At 41.7% G+C, this 19,587-nt stretch overlaps 1 protein-coding gene across 1 annotated transcript in view; it reads right to left on the bottom strand.

Moving 5' to 3' along the window:
• LOC117505838 (condensin-2 complex subunit D3-like) overlaps positions 1-19,587 on the bottom strand; it is a 236,142-nt gene that overhangs the window by 124,373 nt on the left and 92,182 nt on the right. Inside the window, 2 exon segments of the mRNA XM_034165369.1 lie at positions 19,168-19,293; positions 19,428-19,500. Coding sequence (XP_034021260.1) covers positions 19,168-19,293; positions 19,428-19,500 — 199 coding nt within the window.

Genomic DNA, 19,587 nt, shown 5'->3' with positions numbered 1-19,587 from the left:
ACAGGCAGAGAGAGGGACAGACAGAAAGACAGAGTGAAAAAGGGACAGACAGAGAGAAAGAGAGACAGACATAGAGGGATAGATAGAAAGAGAAATGGACAGAGGGGGACATACAGGGAAAATACAGACAGAGAGAGGGTCAGAGGGACAGAGAGACAGACAGGGAAAAAGAAACAGGCAGAGAGAGGGACGGACAGAAAGAGAGACAGAGAGGGACAGACGGGGAAAGAGAGAGACGGACGGATAGAGGGACAGACAGAGACAGACAAGGAAAAAGAAACAGACAGAGGGACAGACAAAGAGAAAGAGACAGAGGGGGACAGACAGAGAGGGACAGGGAAAAAGAGAGACAGTGAGAAAGAGACACAGACAGACAGACAGAGAAAGAGAAACAGACAGAGAGGGACAGACAGAGAAAGAAAAACAGACAGAGAGGGACAGACAGGGAAAAACAGACAGCGAGAGGGACAGAGACAGAGATACAGACAGACATAAAAAACAGAGGGACAGAGAGACACAGACAGACTCAGAGATACAGACAGACATAAAAACAGAGACAGAGAGACAGACAGAGAGAGTGACTCAGATATACAGACAGACAAAGAAACAGACAGGGAAAAGAAAGAGAGAGAAAGACAGACGGACACAGAAAGATGAACAGGCAGAGAGAGGACCAGACAGAGAGACAGACAGAAAAACAGAGAAAGAGAAAAAGAGACAGAAACAGACATTTCCTTTGTCTGCAGTGGCTAAAATACTGCATCATAGTAGTATTTTGTTGTAATATTTCAGTATTTTCACTTTTAAACCAGCATGGCCTGGGAAGCTCAGGTGGTCACTGTGGGGTCACACCTGCGTCAGGTGGAATCTCATCATGATCTGACTGTAGGATGGTATACAAATAATGAATGTTTATGAGTTCAATGGTACGAATATTTCATGAGGTGAAAGCTGGAACAAAGCTTTCAGCGAATTAAATATTTGTACCATTGAAAGAATGTAAAAACATTCATTATTTGTTTTATATAACGGCTAAAATAGATCCTTGTCATTTGATATTTTATTCATTTATAAACAACAGAAAAGGGACTTACATTTTGGTGTTCCACTGTGACATGTAGTCCCTTGATGCTGTGCACTGACTTCAGACTTTCATAAAAGATATTGTGTAGTTCCTCAGTCCAGCCAAAAATCACATCAGCTCTTGATGCATCCAGACGGCTTACAGCAGAGTGGATTTTGTGTGTGTAGCAGCGTCAGTTAACTCAATCAAATCATTATGTTGCTGTCCCATGTGCGTGCGCGCACACAACCGGCTTGGTCGAGCTGTGTACCTCCTCAGTCCGGCGAAAAAAATGTGACGTCAGAAATGACTCCAGGTTTTCTTTCACTCTTCCTGCTAACAGACAGCACAGTGGATTTGTTTTGTGTGTGTGTGTATCTTACAAGAATTAGCAGCATCAGTTAGCTCAAATTATGTCTCAGGAGAGTCGTAACCCCCGCGCATGCACACACACAACCTGGTCGGCGCTTGTGCGTGCGTGAACAACAAAAATAAGACTGTATACTTCCTCAGTGCAGCGAGAAAAAAAAAAAAAAAAAAAAAATCACGTCAGAAATGAGTCCAACTTTTGTTCTTTCTTCCTGCTAACAACCTCCAGGCAGCACAGTGGACAGGTTTTGTGTGTGCGTGCGCATGCACGCTCGTGTAGGTGCGCATGAGAGTGCGCGCATGGGCATGTGTGTGCGTGCACGAGGACGTGTGTGCTTGTGCGTGACTGCAATGGTACCAAATGTATGGAACCAAATTTGCACTCTAAATGGAACCAAGCCACACTGAATGCAATGCAACACAAATGGGATGAATTAATCAATGTCATGTGACATACAAAGCACCAATCAAATGACAAGAATTCACTCAGCCTTTATATAATATACAAATAATGAATGTTTATGAGTTCAATGGTATGAATATTTCATACATGAAATAGGGCCAGTACGTAGGGTTTAATTGGGTCGGCAAAGTAGGGAGGTGCCAGTCTGTGAATAATTTTATAGGCCAGTAGCAGAACCTTAAAATCTGATCTCACAGGGACAAGAAGCCCATGAAAAGATGCCAAAATGGGTGTAATGTGGTCAAACTTTCTGCTTCGTGTCAAAAGTCTGGCTGCAGCATTTTGAACCAATCGGAGAGCCCTAATGCTGGACTGCGGTAAACCAGAAAACAGAACATTGCAGTAGTCAAATCTCGACGAGACAAACGCATGAATTAGGGTCTCAGCATCAGCCACAGACGGGATGGGAAGAATCTTCAATATATTTCGCAGGTGGAAGAAAGCAGTCCTCGTAATATCTCTAATGGGGGGTCAAAGGACAACGTAGGATCAAAAATTACCTCAAGGTTCCTCACTTTGTCAGTGTGATGTATGACACATGAGCCTAGACTATGTTACATTCTTTCAATGGTACGAATAGATAATTGGCAAAGCTTCTGGGGAAAACCTGGTCTTGTTAGGAGAGACGGCATCCATCCCACTTTGGATGGAGCAGCTCTCATTTCTAGAAATCTGGCCAATTTTCTTAATTCCTCCAAACCGTGACTATCCAGGGTTGGGACCAGGAAGCAGAGTTGTAGTCTTACACACCTCTCTGCAGCTTCTCTCCCCCTGCCATCCCCCCAATACCCCATCCCCGTAGAGACGGTGCCTGCTCCCAGACCACCAATAACCAGTAAAAATCTATTTAAGCATAAAAATTCAAAAAGAAAAAATAATATAGCACCTTCAACTGCACCACAGACTAAAACAGTTAAATGTGGTCTATTAAACATTAGGTCTCTCTCTTCTAAGTCCCTGTTAGTAAATGATATAATAATTGATCAACATATTGATTTATTCTGCTTTACAGAAACCTGGTTACAGCAGGATGAATATGTTAGTTTAAATGAGTCAACACCCCCGAGTCACACTAACTGTCAGAATGCTCGTAGCACGGGCCGAGGTGGAGGATTATCAGCAATCTTCCACTCCAGCTTATTAATTAATCAAAAACCCAGACAGAGCTTTAATTCATTTGAAAGCTTGTCTCTTAGTCTTGTCCATCCAAATTGGAAGTCCCAAAAAACAGTTTTATTTGTTATTATCTATCGTCCACCTGGTCGTTACTGTGAGTTTCTCTGAATGTTCACACCTTTTGTCTGACTTAGTGCTTAGCTCAGATAAGATAATTATAGTGGGCGATTTTAACATCCACACAGATGCTGAGAATGACAGCCTCAACACTGCATTTAATCTATTATTAGACTCAGCTGGCTTTGCTCAAAATGTAAATGACTCCACCCACCACTTTAACCATACTTTAGATCTTGTTCTGACTTATGGTATGGAAATTGAAGACTTAACAGTATTCCCTGAAAACCCCCTTCTGTCTGATCATTTCTTAATAACATTTACATTTACTTTAATGGACTACCCAGCAGTGGGGAATAAGTTTCATTACAGTAGAAGTCTTTTTGAAAGCGCTGTAACTAGGTTTAAGGATATGATTCCTTCTTTATGTTCTTCAATGCCATATACCAACAGAGTGCAGAGTAGCTACCTAAACTCTGAGTGAGATAGATTATCTCGTCAATAGTTTTACATCCTCATTGAGCACAACTTTGGATGCTGTAGCTCCTCTGAAAAAGAGAGCCTTAAATCAGAAGTGCCTGACTCCGTGGTATAACCCACAAACTTGCAGCTTAAAGCAGATAACCCGTAAGCTGGAGAGGAAATGGCGTCTCACTAATTTAGAAGATCTTCATTTAGCCTGCAAAAAGAGTCTGTTGCTCTATAAAAAAGCCCTCCGTAAAGCTAGGACATCTTACTATTCATAACTAATTGAAGAAAATAAGAACAACCCCAGGTTTCTTTTCAGCACGGTAGCCAGGCTGACAAAGAGTCAGAGCTCTATTGAGCCGAGTATTCCTTTAACTAGTAATGACTTCATGACTTTCTTTGCAAATAAAATTTTAACTATTAGAGAAAAAATTACTCATAACCATCCCAAAGACATATCTTTATGTTCGACTGCTTTCAGTAATGCTGGTATTTGGTTAGACTCTTTCTCTCCGATTGTTCTGTCTGAGTTACTTTCATTAGTCACTTCCTCCAAACCATCAACATGTCTATTAGACCCCATTCCTACCAGGCTGCTCAAGGAAGCCCTACCATTAATTAATGCTTCGATCTTAAATATGATAAATCTATCTTTATTAGTTGGCTATGTACCACAGGCTTTTAAGGTGGCAGTAATTAACCCATTACTTAAAAAGCCATCACTTGACCCAGCTATCTTAGCTAATTATAGGCCAATCTCCAACCTTCCTTTTCTCTCAAAAATTCTTGAAAGGGTAGTTGTAAAACAGCTAACTGATCATCTGCAGAGGAATGGTCTATTTGAAGAGTTTCAGTCAGGTTTTAGAATTCATCATAGTACAGAAACAGCATTAGTGAAGGTTACAAATGATCTTATGGCATCAGACAGTGGACTCATCTCTGTGCTTGTCCTGTTAGACCTCAGTGCTGCTTTTGATACTGTTGTCCATAAAATTTTATTACAGAGATTAGAGCATGCCATAGGTATTAAAGGCACTGCGCTGTGGTGGTTTGAATCATATTTATCTAATAGATTAGGACTGGAATAGATTAGAATTAGAACAGAATAGATTAGGGCTGGATCAGGTGACCCTGAACCATCCCTTAGTTATGCTGCTATAGACTTAGACTGCTGGGGGGTTCCCATGATGCAATGAGTGTTTCTTTCTCTTTTTGCTCTGTATGCACCACTCTGCATTTAATCATTAGTGATCGATCTCTGCTCCCCTCCACAGCATGTCTTTTTCCTGGTTCTCTCCCTCAGCCCCAATCAGTCCCAGCAGAAGACTGCCCCTCCCTGAGCCTGGTTCTGCTGGAGGTTTCTTCCTGTTAAAGGGGAGTTTTTCCTTCCCACTGTCGCCAAGTTCTTGCTCACAGGGGGTCGTTTTGACCATTGGGGTTTTTCTGTAATTATTGTATGGCTTTGCCTTACAATATAAAGCGCCTTGGGGCAACTGTTTGTTGTGATTTGGCGCTATATAAATAAAATTGATTTGATTTTGATTTAAGTGTTAACTGGTCAAATTGATGCTGATGTCTCACTGGACCAAGAACCATTATTTCAGTCTTATCAGAGTTTAGAAGTAGGAAGTTTCTAGACATCCAGCTTCTCACTGATGCAAGGCAATCTTCTAAGGATTTTCAAATGAGAATGAGAATGTGAATGAGATTACCAGCAGTTATCAGCATTATAACTGAGTGTCATCAGCATAGCAATCAAAGGTAACCCCAAAATGCCACAATATGTGCCCAAGGGGTGCTATATCAATCAATCAATCATTTATTTATAAAGCGCTTTACAGCACCGACTGGTGTCCAAAGTGCTTAACATTAAAAACACAAATTTACAAAATAAAACACATATAAAATAAAATTTTAAAACAACACATAAAAAAAGAACATAAAAATAACAGAACATGTCACCTCCCCACTAAGTGTTAAAAGCCAGTTTAAATAAATAAGTCTTTAACTTAGATTTAAAAAGTGCTAGGTCAGGAATAGTACGTAACTCAAGAGGTAGCTCATTCCACAGTCTGGGGCCAGCTACCGCGAAAGCATGATCACCCCAGCGTTTATATCTTGACCTTGGAACATCTAAGTAAAGCTGGCCAGACGCCCTTAACGTCCTACTGTAGGTGCGCAAAGTTAAAATTTCAGACAAGTAGGGAGGTGCAAGGCCATAAATAGCTTTAAAAACAAACATTAAAATTTTAAAATCAATTCTAAAACGAACTGGAAGCCAGTGGAGTGAGTATAGGATGGGTGCAATATGCTCACGTCTAGAAGTGTTTGTCAAAAGACGAGCAGCAGCATTCTGCACCAACTGGAGACGCACAAGAGACGACTGATTAATACCCGCATAAAGTGCATTACAATAATCAAGTCTGGAGCTGATGAAAGCATGAATGGCCGTCTCAAGATCACGTCTACTGAGAAAGTGCTTTATTTTAGCCAAGAGGCGAAGTTGGAAAAAACTAGCTTTGACAACAGAATTTATCTGTTGATCGAACCTCAAACAGCTGTCAAATATCACTCCCAAATTCTTGACAGCTGGTTTTACATAGTTAGCCAAAGCACCAAAATTTGGTGTTACCACATTTGGTATGCCAGTGCGCTCAAACACCATGATCTCAGTTTTACCATCATTCAGGTAAAGGAAGTTTATATAAAGGGAGAAAAGCAGTGAGCCTAAAACGGACCACTGTCGAACCCCAAATTTCATGTCACTAAGGTTAGAGGTAGTGTTATTATACAAAACACAGTGAGAACAACTGGTCAGGTATGACGTCAACCATGCAAGGGCACTCCCAGTAATCCCAAAATGATTTTCCAGCCTATCAAGTAGAATATGATGATCCACTGTATCAAATGCAGCACTGAGATCTAACAGCACCAGAACCGTAGTGGTGCAGAAGCAGATCATTCACCACTTTGAGAGTCGTCTCTGTGGAATGATATTTTCTAAAAGCAGACTGCAGTGGCTCAAAGAGATTATTCTCAGTAAAATAGTCCACAAGGTGCCGTGACACCACCTTTTCCAGAATCTTCTACCAAAATGACAGATTTGATATCGACCTATAGTTTTTCAATACACTAGGGTCAAGATTAGGTTTCTTAAGTAATGGTTTAATCACTGCAGAGTTGAAACATACAGAACAGATCCAGAAGTTAACGAGAGATTAATCATTTCCAGCACTGCGGCCCAAGAGTGGGCCACAGGTCCTTAAACAGTTTTGTTGGTATAGGATCAAATAAACAGGTTGTGCTTTTTGTTGACATTACGAGTTTTGTCAGCATGCCTTGTGAGATACTATCCAATTCTGTAAATCTAGGTAATACCTCAGTAGTGGCGCCCACCTCAATAGCAGGGTGTAGTGGCTGGGTTAAGGCATGCTGGGATATGTTTAACCTAATGTCTTCTATTTTCTTCTTGAAGGAATCCAAAAAATCGTGTGCTGTAAAAGCAGAATGACTTAATGAACTGAGATGAACTCACCAAATTCATCTCAGAATTCAGAGTAAGGACCAGAGAGCCTATATATATATATATATATATATATAGTTACAAAATAATACCGCTGATTTTTATTCTTCTGACCTTGGCAATACATAGCATCGTGGGCAGAGTGGAGAATCAGATGCTCAAACGAGTTATATTTGTGACCCCCAACAGATAACAAGCTAAACCTAGATTTATAAATAAGAGCAACACCCCCGCCTTGCTTCACATCATGAGGGACGTGACTAAATGTGTATGCCGGTGGCAAAGGAGGGAGATGGTGGTGTAACGGCTTGCACGCTGGACTGGGACGCCAGCAATTGGGGTTCGCTTCTCGACTGCAGCCACACTCCCAACTGGCACTCTTAACAACAGTGCTGGGGAGGAGTGAGACACGTGCGGTGGGCCCTTCTGGAAATAAGTCCTTCGTTGAGACTTTCGTTGGTTAGCCCTAGTTAAATGAGAATCTCAACCTCAAGCCTCATTTAAGGGGAGGACAGCTATAGGCTTAAGCCAGGTTTCACATAACCCAATCATATGTGATGATCAAGTGATGATCCATAATTAGATGATCAATGATGTCCTTAAAATCATTGCTGATTTTAAGGAGAGTGATCTTATGTTAATGGGACCAAGACTAAGGACCTCAGTGGGGTTGACACTGGAGAGTTTGGATTTAGGGGTGGTTTCAGAGTAGCATATATAAGTAGGTTTAGGTTTGAGACATTCCATGCATGCTGTAGGTAGCAGACACAAAATATTTGATATCGATGGAACAGCCAATGGGCCATCCTCAATTTCAACATCATCCAATGTTGTAACAGGTATTAAGTTTCCGAAGCATATCCCTCTGATTTTTATAGACACATCTGCGGAAACAGGCTATAGTATCAACTGGACTATTTCCCTCCCTGGCAAATCACCATGGTGGATTTTCTGCACTAATTTCCCTGCTAAGCTAATGGATTCCACACCCACATTTGTCAAAAGCCTTGCAGGGTCTCTAATCACCTGCTCTGTGGCCTGCTGTAACATCCTAATGTTACCCTCCCTGTAGAGCTCTATCTATGTTCACAGACAACATGGCGGCACCTTCCCCAGTAGGGTGAAGGCCGTCCGGCATCAGCAGGCCACGCGGCCCTAGATCAAAGGCCAGTTATTAATAAACTAAAGCCTTGCTATCCATAAAACAGTGCCAGCCAACTATTTAACGATGACAGCCTGCTAAAGGCCTCATCATCACCCTGGGAGGTTTGGGGACCACAGACTATTAATGGATGCCAACATCTTTTTGGCAAGGTCACAAGTCCTCTCTCTGTCAGTTTTTGAGACCTTAAAATGCTTCATCCTGCGGTTGGTAAACGAATGGAGTAGACGTGTGGTGAACGTGCTCCGGCTGTTTTTCACCTTTTCATATCCTTCTGCCTTCATACCATTTTAATTTTGTGCCACTTTGGTCGGTAACAACATTTTTCATCATTTGAACCGGTCAAAGTTGACTACGATGCCGACTAAGGGGGCAAAACCTGCCGACAAAGAGGGTGCTAGCGCAGCCGGTCCAGGCCTCACGCTTGACGCCATCACTGAGCTACTGGAGGAACACCGCCAGAAGCTATCTGATAACTTCAAGGAATCTTTCGGTATAATTAATTCCAAACTAGATCAAATTAAAATATCTGTGGATGACCATGACCAACGAATTTCTTCACTCGAGCTCGCCTCTGACGACCTGAGCAAGCGAGTTTTGGATCTGGAAAATGCCTGCTCCTCAATCCGAGACGAGAATGCTAAGCTAAAAGCTAAAGTGGTTGATTTGGAGAACTGCAGCCACCGCCAGAACATACGCATCCTTGGGTTAGCCGAAGCCACAGAGAGTGGTCGTCCGACTGAGTTTTTCTCTGAACTACTTCAGAAGATCTATGGGGAGGAAACTTTATCATCGCCACCTGAGATAGACCGAGCACATCGGTCATTAGCTCCCAAGCCAGCTGCTGGAAAGTAGCCACGAAATGTTATTCTTCGTCTACACCTTTACCAGACCAAGGAGCTTCTTATCAGGGAAGCACGGCACAGGGGCAAGTTTGTTTACAACAGCCAAGAGATCTGAGTCGTGGAGGATTACAGCGCAGAAATTGTGAGTCAAAGAGCACGGTATAGGGACATGATGGTGGAGCTGTACAGGCGGGGACGGAAACCAGCTTTGCTGTTCCCAGCTCATCTTCGTATAACGCTGCCAAGCGGAGCCAAAAAGTGGCTCAACAGTGTTGATGAAGCACAAAAATATATCGACGAGAATTCTGCATTGCCTGGCCCGTCTGGTTCTACTTGAGTGCTGCGTGAACTTTTGACTGGGGCCTCGATCACTTTTAGTGATGTGTCCTTCCCAACCAACGCCAGTTTGGGTGATGTTCTTCTTCTCGTGTTGTTTTGTGGCGGCTGGCAGGCATCTTCCAGATGTGCATTACCACCACCTACTGAATAGGAGTATGGATCATCATCTTCTTCTGGAATTTTTTTTTTTCTCCCAGTACAAGTACTTTAAAGCTGTGTCAGAGGCAGTGATTTCAGTGATTCTCACCCATAGGGAATTCTCAATCTCGGTCACAACCGTTTCTGTTTGTCAGCAGTATCTGTTAAAAGGACATGAAAGGATTTCACAGAAATCTTGGGTTTGTTAATAAAGAACTAGTTAGATTTTGCTGCAGATCTGTATCTTGCCCTTAGCCTTTGATGAGTGATCCTCTCAAAAGGAAGGTGAAAAATCAGTATTAAGGATAATCAATCAGAGATATCAAGGCAAGCATTTAGGTGATGTTACTGTTCCACTCTCACTTTTACTTTTGTTTTCATAGCACATTTGGACGGATATAATGTTTTTGATGCAATGAGACGTTTGTGTGCAGTTAGTGCTTATTGTCAATATCAATGCACTCCAGTCCAGCTTACATTTATTTATTTTTTTTTCCTATGTTTTGGCTATATCCATCGTTTTTTGCAAGATGATCCTGGAATATAAATATAATATGCTTCTGTTTGTATGTGCCTGACACGAGTCGTGCTTCCCTCTCTGTTTTGAGGTGCTATTGTTTTTCTTTGTTTTTTGAAGACTGGAGCACTTTTGTCGGTTTACTTGTTAAATTTTTTTTAACTTGGAAGTCGAGGTTTTTGAGAAGTTTTTTTTTAATGGAGCTTGCTGCTGTTCGCGTTAGCAGCTGTCTTGGGGGGGGGGGGGGGGGGGGGGGGGGGATTTGTCACTAGTATCTTTTTGCTAATTGCTAGAATAGAGTGCTGGTCACTCAGTTCACTGTCCCACTCACCAGGTCTTTGCTATCGGTCTTGGTTACCTTTCTTTAATTGTGTAATATGACTAATAATCTTAATCTAACAAGATGGAATGTTAAAGGCTTAAACCATCCTGTCAAAAAAGAAGGTTTTCTCCCATCTCAAACACCTTAGGACCGAGATAGCCTTTTTGCAAGAGAGCCATGTTCGTAGCTCAGATTCCAGTCGATTACTGTCACATGGTCAGGTTCAGGCTTTCACTCGTGCTTTGAGGCTAGGGCTCGAGGGGTTTCAATACTTATTAGTCATAACGTTTCATTTAAACTTCATAACGTAATCTCTGATAAATACGGACGGTATGTTATTGTTTTAGGTAAACTATACAATACGTTGGTGGCTTTGGTAAATGTTTATGCCCCAATTCGGACGATGCAGATTTTTTCAAACGGTTGTTTTCTCTACTGCCGGATGTAACTACTCATAGTCTTATCTTAGGGGGGGATTTTAACTGTTGGTTGGATCCTGTCTTGGACAGGTCCTCTCTCAATCCCAGCACAGCCAGTAGGTCAGCCAATCTTATTTGCAATTTCCTTTCTGAGTTTGGTGTTCGTGATATTTGGCGCTTATTGCATCCTACTAACAGGGAATACTCATTCTTCTCACAGGTCCATCACTCATACAATAGAATCGATTATTTTTTTGTAGATAGTCAACTTCTCTCATTGGTTCACTCTTGTGTCTGAGTTATTTTCATTAGTTACTTCTTCCAAACCATCAACATGTTTATTAGACCCCATTCCTACCAGGCTGCTCAAGGAAGCCCTACCATTATTTAATGCTTTGATCTTAAATATGATCAATCTATCTTTGTTAGTTGGCTATGTAACACAGGCTTTTAAGGTGGCAGTAATTAAACCATTACTTAAAAAGCCATTACTTGACCCAGCTATCTTAGCTAATTATAGGCCAATCTCCAACCTTCCTTTTCTCTCAAAAATTCTTGAAAGGGTAGTTGTAAAACAGCTAACTGATCATCTGCAGAGGAATGGTCTATTTGAAGAGTTTCAGTCAGGTTTTAGAATTCATCATAGTACAGAAACAGCATTAGTGAAGGTTACAAATGATCTTATGGCCTCGGACAGTGGACTCATCTCTGTGCTTGTTCTGTTAGACCTCAGTGCTGCTTTTGATACTGTTGACCATAAAATTTTATTACAGAGATTAGAGCATGCCATAGGTATTAAAGGCACTGCGCTGCGGTGGTTTGAATCATATTGTCTAATAGATTACAATTTGTTCATGTAAATGGGGAATCTTCTTCACAGACTAAAGTTAATTATGGAGTTCCACAAGGTTCTGTGCTAAGACCAATTTTATTCACTTTATACATGCTTCCCTTAGGAAGTATTATTAGACGGTATTGCTTAAATTTTCATTGTTACGCAGATGATACCCAGCTTTATCTATCCATGAAGCCAGAGGACACACACCAATTAGCTAAACTGCAGGATTGTCTTACAGACATAAAGACATGGATGACCTCTAATTTCCTGCTTTTAAACTCAGATAAACTGAAGTTATTGTACTTGGCCCCACAAATCTTAGAAACATGGTGTCTAACCAGATCCTTACTCTGGATGGCATTACCCTGACCTCTAGTAATACTGTGAGAAATCTTGGAGTCATTTTGATCAGGATATGTCATTCAAAGCGCATATTAAACAAATATGTAGGACTGCTTTTTTGCATTTACGCAATATCTCTAAAATCAGAAAGGTCTTGTCTCAGAGTGATGCTGAAAAACTAATTCATGCATTTATTTCCTCTAGGCTGGACTATTGTAATTCATTATTATCAGGTTGTCCTAAAAGTTCCCTAAAAAGCCTTCAGTTAATTCAAAATGCTGCAGCTAGAGTACTGACGGGGACTAGAAGGAGAGAGCATATCTCACCCATATTGGCCTCTCTTCATTGGCTTCCTGTTAATTCTAGAATAGAATTTAAAATTCTCTTCTTACTTATAAGGTTTTGAATAATCAGGTCCCATCTTATCTTAGGGACCTCATAGTACCATATCACCCCAATAGAGCGCTTCGCTCTCAGACTGCAGGCTTACTTGTAGTTCCTAGGGTTTGTAAGAGTAGAATGGGAGGCAGAGCCTTCAGCTTTCAGGCTCCTCTCCTGTGGAACCAGCTCCCAATTCAGATCAGGGAGACAGACACCCTCTCTACTTTTAAGATTAGGCTTAAAACTTTCCTTTTGCTAAAGCTTATAGTTAGGGCTGGATCAGGTGACCCTGAACCATCCTTAGTTATGCTGCTATAGACGCAGACTGCTGGGGGGTTCCCATGATGCATTGTTTCTTTCCTCTTTTGCTCTGTATGCACCACTCTGCATTTAATCATTAGTGATCGATCTCTGCTCCCCTCCACAGCATGTCTTTTTCCTGGTTCTCTCCCTCAGCCCCAACCAGTCCCAGCAGAAGACTGCCCCTCCCTGAGCCTGGTTCTGCTGGAGGTTTCTTCCTGTTAAAAGGGAGTTTTTCCTTCCCACTGTAGCCAAGTGCTTGCTCACAGGGGGTCGTTTTGACCGTTGGGGTTTTACATAATTATTGTATGGCCTTGCCTTACAATATAAAGCGCCTTGGGGCAACTGTTTGTTGTGATTTGGCGCTATATAAAAAAAATTGATTGATTGATTGATTGATACGTTTCAGGGACCTATTGATGGATGGGACTGTAGCATCATTTGCTCAGATTAAAGAGAAATTCAATCTTTTAAACTCTGACTTCTTTCGTTATCTTCAGGCACGTCACTTTCTCACTTCCCAATTTTACATCTACCAAAGAGACCGAAACAATAGACAGAATTATGTCATTAAACCTGTCAAAGAAAGGTCTAATTTCTAGGCTATATAATTTAATGCTGGATCTAAAAACCCCATTACAAGATAAATCCAAGATGGCTTGGGAAAAAGATATTGACCTCCCCATATCTAACGATGCATGGGTCTCTGCTCTAGGGCTGGTTAGCTCATCCTCGCTTTGTACACGGCACCAGTTGATCCAGTTTAAGGTGGTACATCGGGCCCATTTCTCAAGGGCTAAGCTGGCTTCTATGTACCCGACGGTCAGCCCATTATGTATCAGATGTAATCTTGCAGAGGCCTCGCTTAGCCATATGTTCTTTTCATGCGTTAGAGTAATTTTTGGAAGGAAATATTTGAAACATTATCTCATGTATTCAACACCAAACTGGAACCTAACCCCCTAGCAGCTATTTTTGGGGTACTTGAGGACAAACTACATTTAAGTAAGGTTAAAAAACACTATCGCCTTCTCTTTACTCATAGCACGACGTGCAATCCTACTCAGATGGAAAGACGCCTCCCCCCCGTCTCACTTACAGTGGTTGCAAGATATAATGTCTTGTTTGAAACTTGAAAAAATTAGGTATTCGCTCAAACAGTCTCTGGATACTTTTAACAAAATATGGGGTCCTTTTTTGAGAACATTTCCAGCTCTCCAGCACCTTTGACTTGTAGGGACGGACGATACTTGGGATATTACACAAGTCAGGTCCTATGGTGGAGGGATGGTACCGTGCTGGAAGTGATAGGTTGGAATTTGGAGTAGGGGTTGATTTTTGTTTGTCTGTTTGTGTATATATATATATATATATATATATATATATATATATATATATAAAATCAGTTGATATAGATCTGTCTGGGCAACTTTTTATTTTGGTTTGACAAATTTATTCTGTATTACGTTGGTGTGCCCTGTTCTGTTCTGTTTTGTACGTGTAATTTCAATAAAATATATTTTGAGAAAAAAAAATGCTTCATCCTGACATCATTGGCACCGACGTGAATAACTATGTACTGTATCTTGTGTCATGTTCCTTGATTTGTCTACCCTTCTGCAGCGTCGGCATCCCAAGATGGGAGGCAGTGTCGGGAGCTCTGGCCCCAGGACTACAATGAACGTCAGTCAGCCAGCATCTGCAACTTTACTTTGCGGATGATAGAATGCCCTATCACTAAAGCCTGGTGTTTCGGCCTGGAGATAGGAGTTGAAGTCACCCGTGGGCTCAAAGAACTCACATCAGGCATATTTAAGGGAGAAAACTGGCTCACAGTAGCATGTGTGATCGGGGTACCACAACCGGGCACCAAACCCTACGTGACTTCCTCCACCTAACCGAAGTCCGAAAGTCATCCTCCACAGCCGGTGTTTCTATGCTGATGCTAATGGGCACGCTAGCCGGCCCAACACTAACCTCATCTGGAGTGCCAGTAACATCTACTGTATCTCCACTGAGCTAAGAAGCTGTTCTTGCTTACGGACACAGCTCTCTAAAAGAGCCACCCTATCTGCCAGAATCATGAAGGATTTACTTAAAGTGTAAGTAGTGTATTGTGCACCAGAAAATTCAAGAGTATAGCCGAGCCAAGAGCGAGCAATCTCTAGCGAAATGCTAGCCACTCCTATTATTTACACAGGAGTCAAAATAATGTCCTAAAATCCCAGCAGTTATACTGAAAAACTAACAGAAGTTATAGACTGGTAAAAACATTAATTAAAGAAACGGCACCAGGTTTGCGAAAGCTAACCGCTAGCAATTCACAAGAGGAGGACTGTAGATAAATAAGATTCAGACTAGACACACTTAAAAACCAAAAGAAGTGTTTCAACAGAAATAAAAAAACTAATACAACCATGCAGGATTTGAGAGCATCACAACAGCAAACAATCCCTCATAAGCAAATTACACGACACTGCTGCTGCAGTTACGTATCTGCTGCATTGGTTTTAGCATTTGTATTAATGTCAAGAAAGAAAGAAAAAAAATCTATGTTAAAAGAAGAGGCCTGGACCTTTTACTTTTAAGATTAGGCTTAAAACTTTCCTTTTTGCTAAAGCTTATAGTAGGGCTGGATCAGGTGACCCTGAACCATCCCTTAGTTATGCTGCTATAGACGTAGACTGCTGGGGGGTTCCCATGATGCACTGTTTCTTTCTACTTTTTGCTCTGTATGCACCACTCTGCATTTAATCATTAGTGATCGATCTCTGCTCCCCTCCACAGCATGTCTTTTCCTGGTTCTCTCCCTCAGCCCCAACCAGTCCAGCAGAAGACTGCCCCTCCCTGAGCCTGGTTCTGCTGGAGGTTTGCTTCCTGTTAAAAGGGAGTTTTTCCTTCCCACTGTAGCCAACTGCTTGCTCACAGGGGGTCGTTTTGACCGTTGGGGTTTTACATAATTATTGTATGGCCTTGCCTTACAATATAAAGCGCCTCGGGGCGACTGTTTGTTGTGATTTGGCGCTATATAAAAAAAAAATTGATTGATTGATTGATTGACCTGAATACTGTCAGTCAACAAATTCAATGTTGCCAAAAACTTCTTTAATTTGTACTTTTACAAAATTGAAAGCAAAAGTAAGACCTTTCAGCTGCTCCCTAGTTGCACTCGGGGTCACCACAGCAAATCAAAGGTGGACCTGCATGTTGAATTGGCACAAGTTTTACAACAGATGCCCTTCCTGATGCAACTCCACATTACATGGAGATGTGGCAGGGCTGGGGTTTGACCCGGGAACCTTCTGAATTCAAGTGGACTAAACACTTGGCCACCACCCCTGTCTTTAAAAGAAGTGACTAAATTTATTCTCAAACTGCACTTTTGACAGCTGGAGAGTGAAACATTTAATTTATTCTGAGTTTGCCTGGAGCTGCTGCTGAATGTGTGGAACCGATGAAAAAAAGCTGAAAAAGTTCATTTTCAGGAGAGTCTGTGTGTTTTTAAGTGCATATATGATGTGTTGATGTGTTTTGTTTTGTTTTTTCAGACAAACTAATTTCCCTTTAGGGTGATCTGGAACAAAGCTGGGCTCACGCTCACAGACAGACAAGTTAAACACAAAAAAATCCTCTTCACCGTTCTCCCTGACCCCACTCCGTGGTTGTGCAGTGCTACAATTAAATACACACAACTTAGTGCTCAGCTGTTGTCTTTTTTTTTTTTTTTTATTTAACCTTTATTTAACCAGGTTAGTCCCACTGAGATCGAGACCTGGGAGACCTGGGCAGTTACAAAGTTTCCAATTCACCTATTGGAATGGCACGTCTTTAAATATGGGAGGAAACTGGAGCATCCACACAACACGGGGAGAACATGCAAACTCCACACAGAAAGACCACAGGTGGGAATGGATCCCATGACCTTCTTGCTGAGGCAACAGTGCTAACCACTAAGCCATAGCTGCCAGAGAGTACCTTGTCGCTTTCAGCTCTCGTTACTTTCAGCTCTCGTTACTTTCAGCTCTCGTTACTCTCTGTATAAAGGGACTCTAAAATCAACTAAACTCCACCTACCTTCAGGTTTTGTGTTATAAAGGAAAACATTTTGCTGTCAGTTTCTTCTCCGTGACGTGTTCGACCAGCCTGTGGATTATCTGCTAAGTGACCATCTTAGTTAGAAGATGACAGACAATAACAGACAATCTATTTCTCAGGCTGCAATCGGTGAGCAAAAATAAATGCATGAAGCATCAGAGAATCCGTCACTGACACCGGAATCCAATAAAGTGCAGTTCTGGTGCTGCTGTCTTTACAATTTTCATTCTAATGTGACTTTTTAACCTCATTAAAAAAAAAAATTATTCTAATTAAAAGGTCTCCACTTTTTTTAATTCACACACATACATACACAAATAAATTATCTCTGTACTTGTGATAATGTTCCATTAAAGTGTGAGAACATGCACATACACAAACTGTCTGCATCGGTCTGTAGTTTGGGTCTGTTGTCCCTTTGAGTTCTTCTTTTTGTAAACAGTTATTAAGTACTAGCATTCAAAAGTGTTTCAGCTTTGAAACACTGAGGTATGAAGGATCAGAGAAGGTCAGCAGAGTGAGAGACAAATCCACCGTGCAATAAAACCCCTACAGAGTAACGCCATCTACAGGTCACAGCAAGCTACAAATACCAAAGTCTTCACATCATCTGGACCAATGCCTAGGGTTTTACCTGCACCACCAAAGGGAGAGCAGGTCTACACACTACTCCCCTCTCTGTGCGCCCACGTGTGTGGCTGGAAACGGCTACAGCTGGGCAACGCAGTCTCATTTGAGGACCAGTGCTAAAGGGTTAAAATATAACAATAATCCCACAACTGGGGACAGTCCTTGTATGTCCCCAGCAGAAACACGGTAGTGATGGGATGAACACTGGTGCGTCAACACTGTGCCGAGCACACAAGAGTGAAACCCCGTATCGGTGCGCGTATCGCTTTAAGAAAGAAAAAAAAAATCACGTGACCGATACGGGAACTGTGCCGTTCGGCTGCGCCGCGCCAAATTGTGTTTATAAGGAAACAAACTGTATCGACATGTTGCGGATTTGTTGGATGGAGTTTTGCTGTTGGAGTTTTTCTTGCCCCTACCTTGTTCCACTGACCTCATGGCACGTTCACAGACGTTTCCCCAGTCTGGAATAATTTTGATCTTTTGACGCCAAATAAGGTAAATCTTTGTTTACTGTTATTTTTCCAATTAGATATGTTTGTACTCCTTTACAATACTGGAAGAATAACCACAAAACATATCCACACCTTTATCAACTCGCACTGAAATCTTTCTGCTCACCATCTTCATCTGTACCCTGTGAAAGAGTTTTTTCTGAGGCAGGGGAACTGGTGTGTAAGAGGAGAAATCGCCTTCAGAAACCTTTGTTCCTCAATAAAAATGCATAAGTGAATCTATTTTCAGTCTTTTATTTCATATGCTTTAACACTTAAGTTAAATTTCCATACACAAGTTACAAATTTTAACTCTGAATTTTATTACAGACAAATTTGCTATATTTTACAAACCAACTCAGTTCAGCATTTACACAAACAAGGTTTTAAGCAAATTTTAAACTCTTCTCATGAACAACTTAACTCCACACACAAATTGAGCACATGAAATTATGCAATGATGAGATCATATTTTAAATAGAGGACTGGCGATTAACTATTTCACAGGCTGACGTTGAGTTTGCAGCACAGTAACTTTTCCATCTTATTTACCTGCAATGATTTTATAACTACTGCAGGGGTCACTATTGAGCGACCAACACAGTGTCAACACAGTGCCGGCACAGTTTGCATAGTGTGTCAATACACTCCTTGAGGTATCATCATCCCATCACTAAAACACGGCACTGAGTGTTTGGGAAAATTACACACCAAAGTGAAAAGGCAAAGAAAAAGTGATGTCGTGGAAAGTGGATATGTGTTGCAGTTTGTTTATGACCCGGAGCTCAAATGTGTTGAGGCAGTTTTGCAGGCGAGACGCAGCTACTCTGGTTAGCTGTGTAAGCTAACACGACGTCCCCCATTTGCTTCGTTTTCTCTTCTCCACTGGGAGCTGGAAAAAAAACCTGCACTTTTCACGACTGCTTCGGTGAATGCAGCCAAAAAGAAAACAGTACGCCATCTTTCCTTGTAAAGTGATGCTAAGTTTGCGTTTCGCAACAGGAGGCTGTCGCTGCAAGCGGTCAAATCCTGCGATATCACGCAGGGGTTCAAACACGACTGCGCTGCCCTATTACCTGAAAACAGGCTGACCGTTTCCTCTCCCCTCTCACCGTATTTTATAATTCCACAAAATAAATGTGCAGTTTATTGATTTCTTATTCAGTCCGTCGTGTGCAGACTTTTTTTTGTGTTTAGTATTTCACACATCACAAAGGAGGTGTTACCTTTGAGTGTCTGGAACAGTCATACAGCCATCTGATGAATGTGGCGTAATCTGGACTCGTCATGCAAGACGTCAGCATGCCCACAGCTTGGGCTCCGTGAGTTCGAAACTCGCTCTTCTCCACCATCTGCAGATCCAAAGTGCAAACATCGCAAAATCTCAACCCCTCAAATAAGGTCTGTAAATACGCCGGAAAGAAGAGTTTTCCTGAACTCTTGAGGTCTTCCTGCAGTAAGACTCAGAATTCAGTGGAGGATTCACCTGGAAACAGATATGCTGCAGGAGGATTTGTAGGAATGGACGTGCCAGCTCCTTCATGTCCTCCACAATATGGCTGTAATCACAAACACAGGGAGAACATAAGCCCAAATTGTACAAAATATCCTGATGACTAAGATTAAGGCCACCACAAACAAACAAA

The sequence above is a fragment of the Thalassophryne amazonica genome, unplaced genomic scaffold (genome assembly GCF_902500255.1).
Source record: "Thalassophryne amazonica unplaced genomic scaffold, fThaAma1.1, whole genome shotgun sequence".
NCBI classification, from domain to species: domain Eukaryota; kingdom Metazoa; phylum Chordata; class Actinopteri; order Batrachoidiformes; family Batrachoididae; genus Thalassophryne; species Thalassophryne amazonica.
This window is presented reverse-complemented; position numbering and strand designations above follow the sequence as displayed.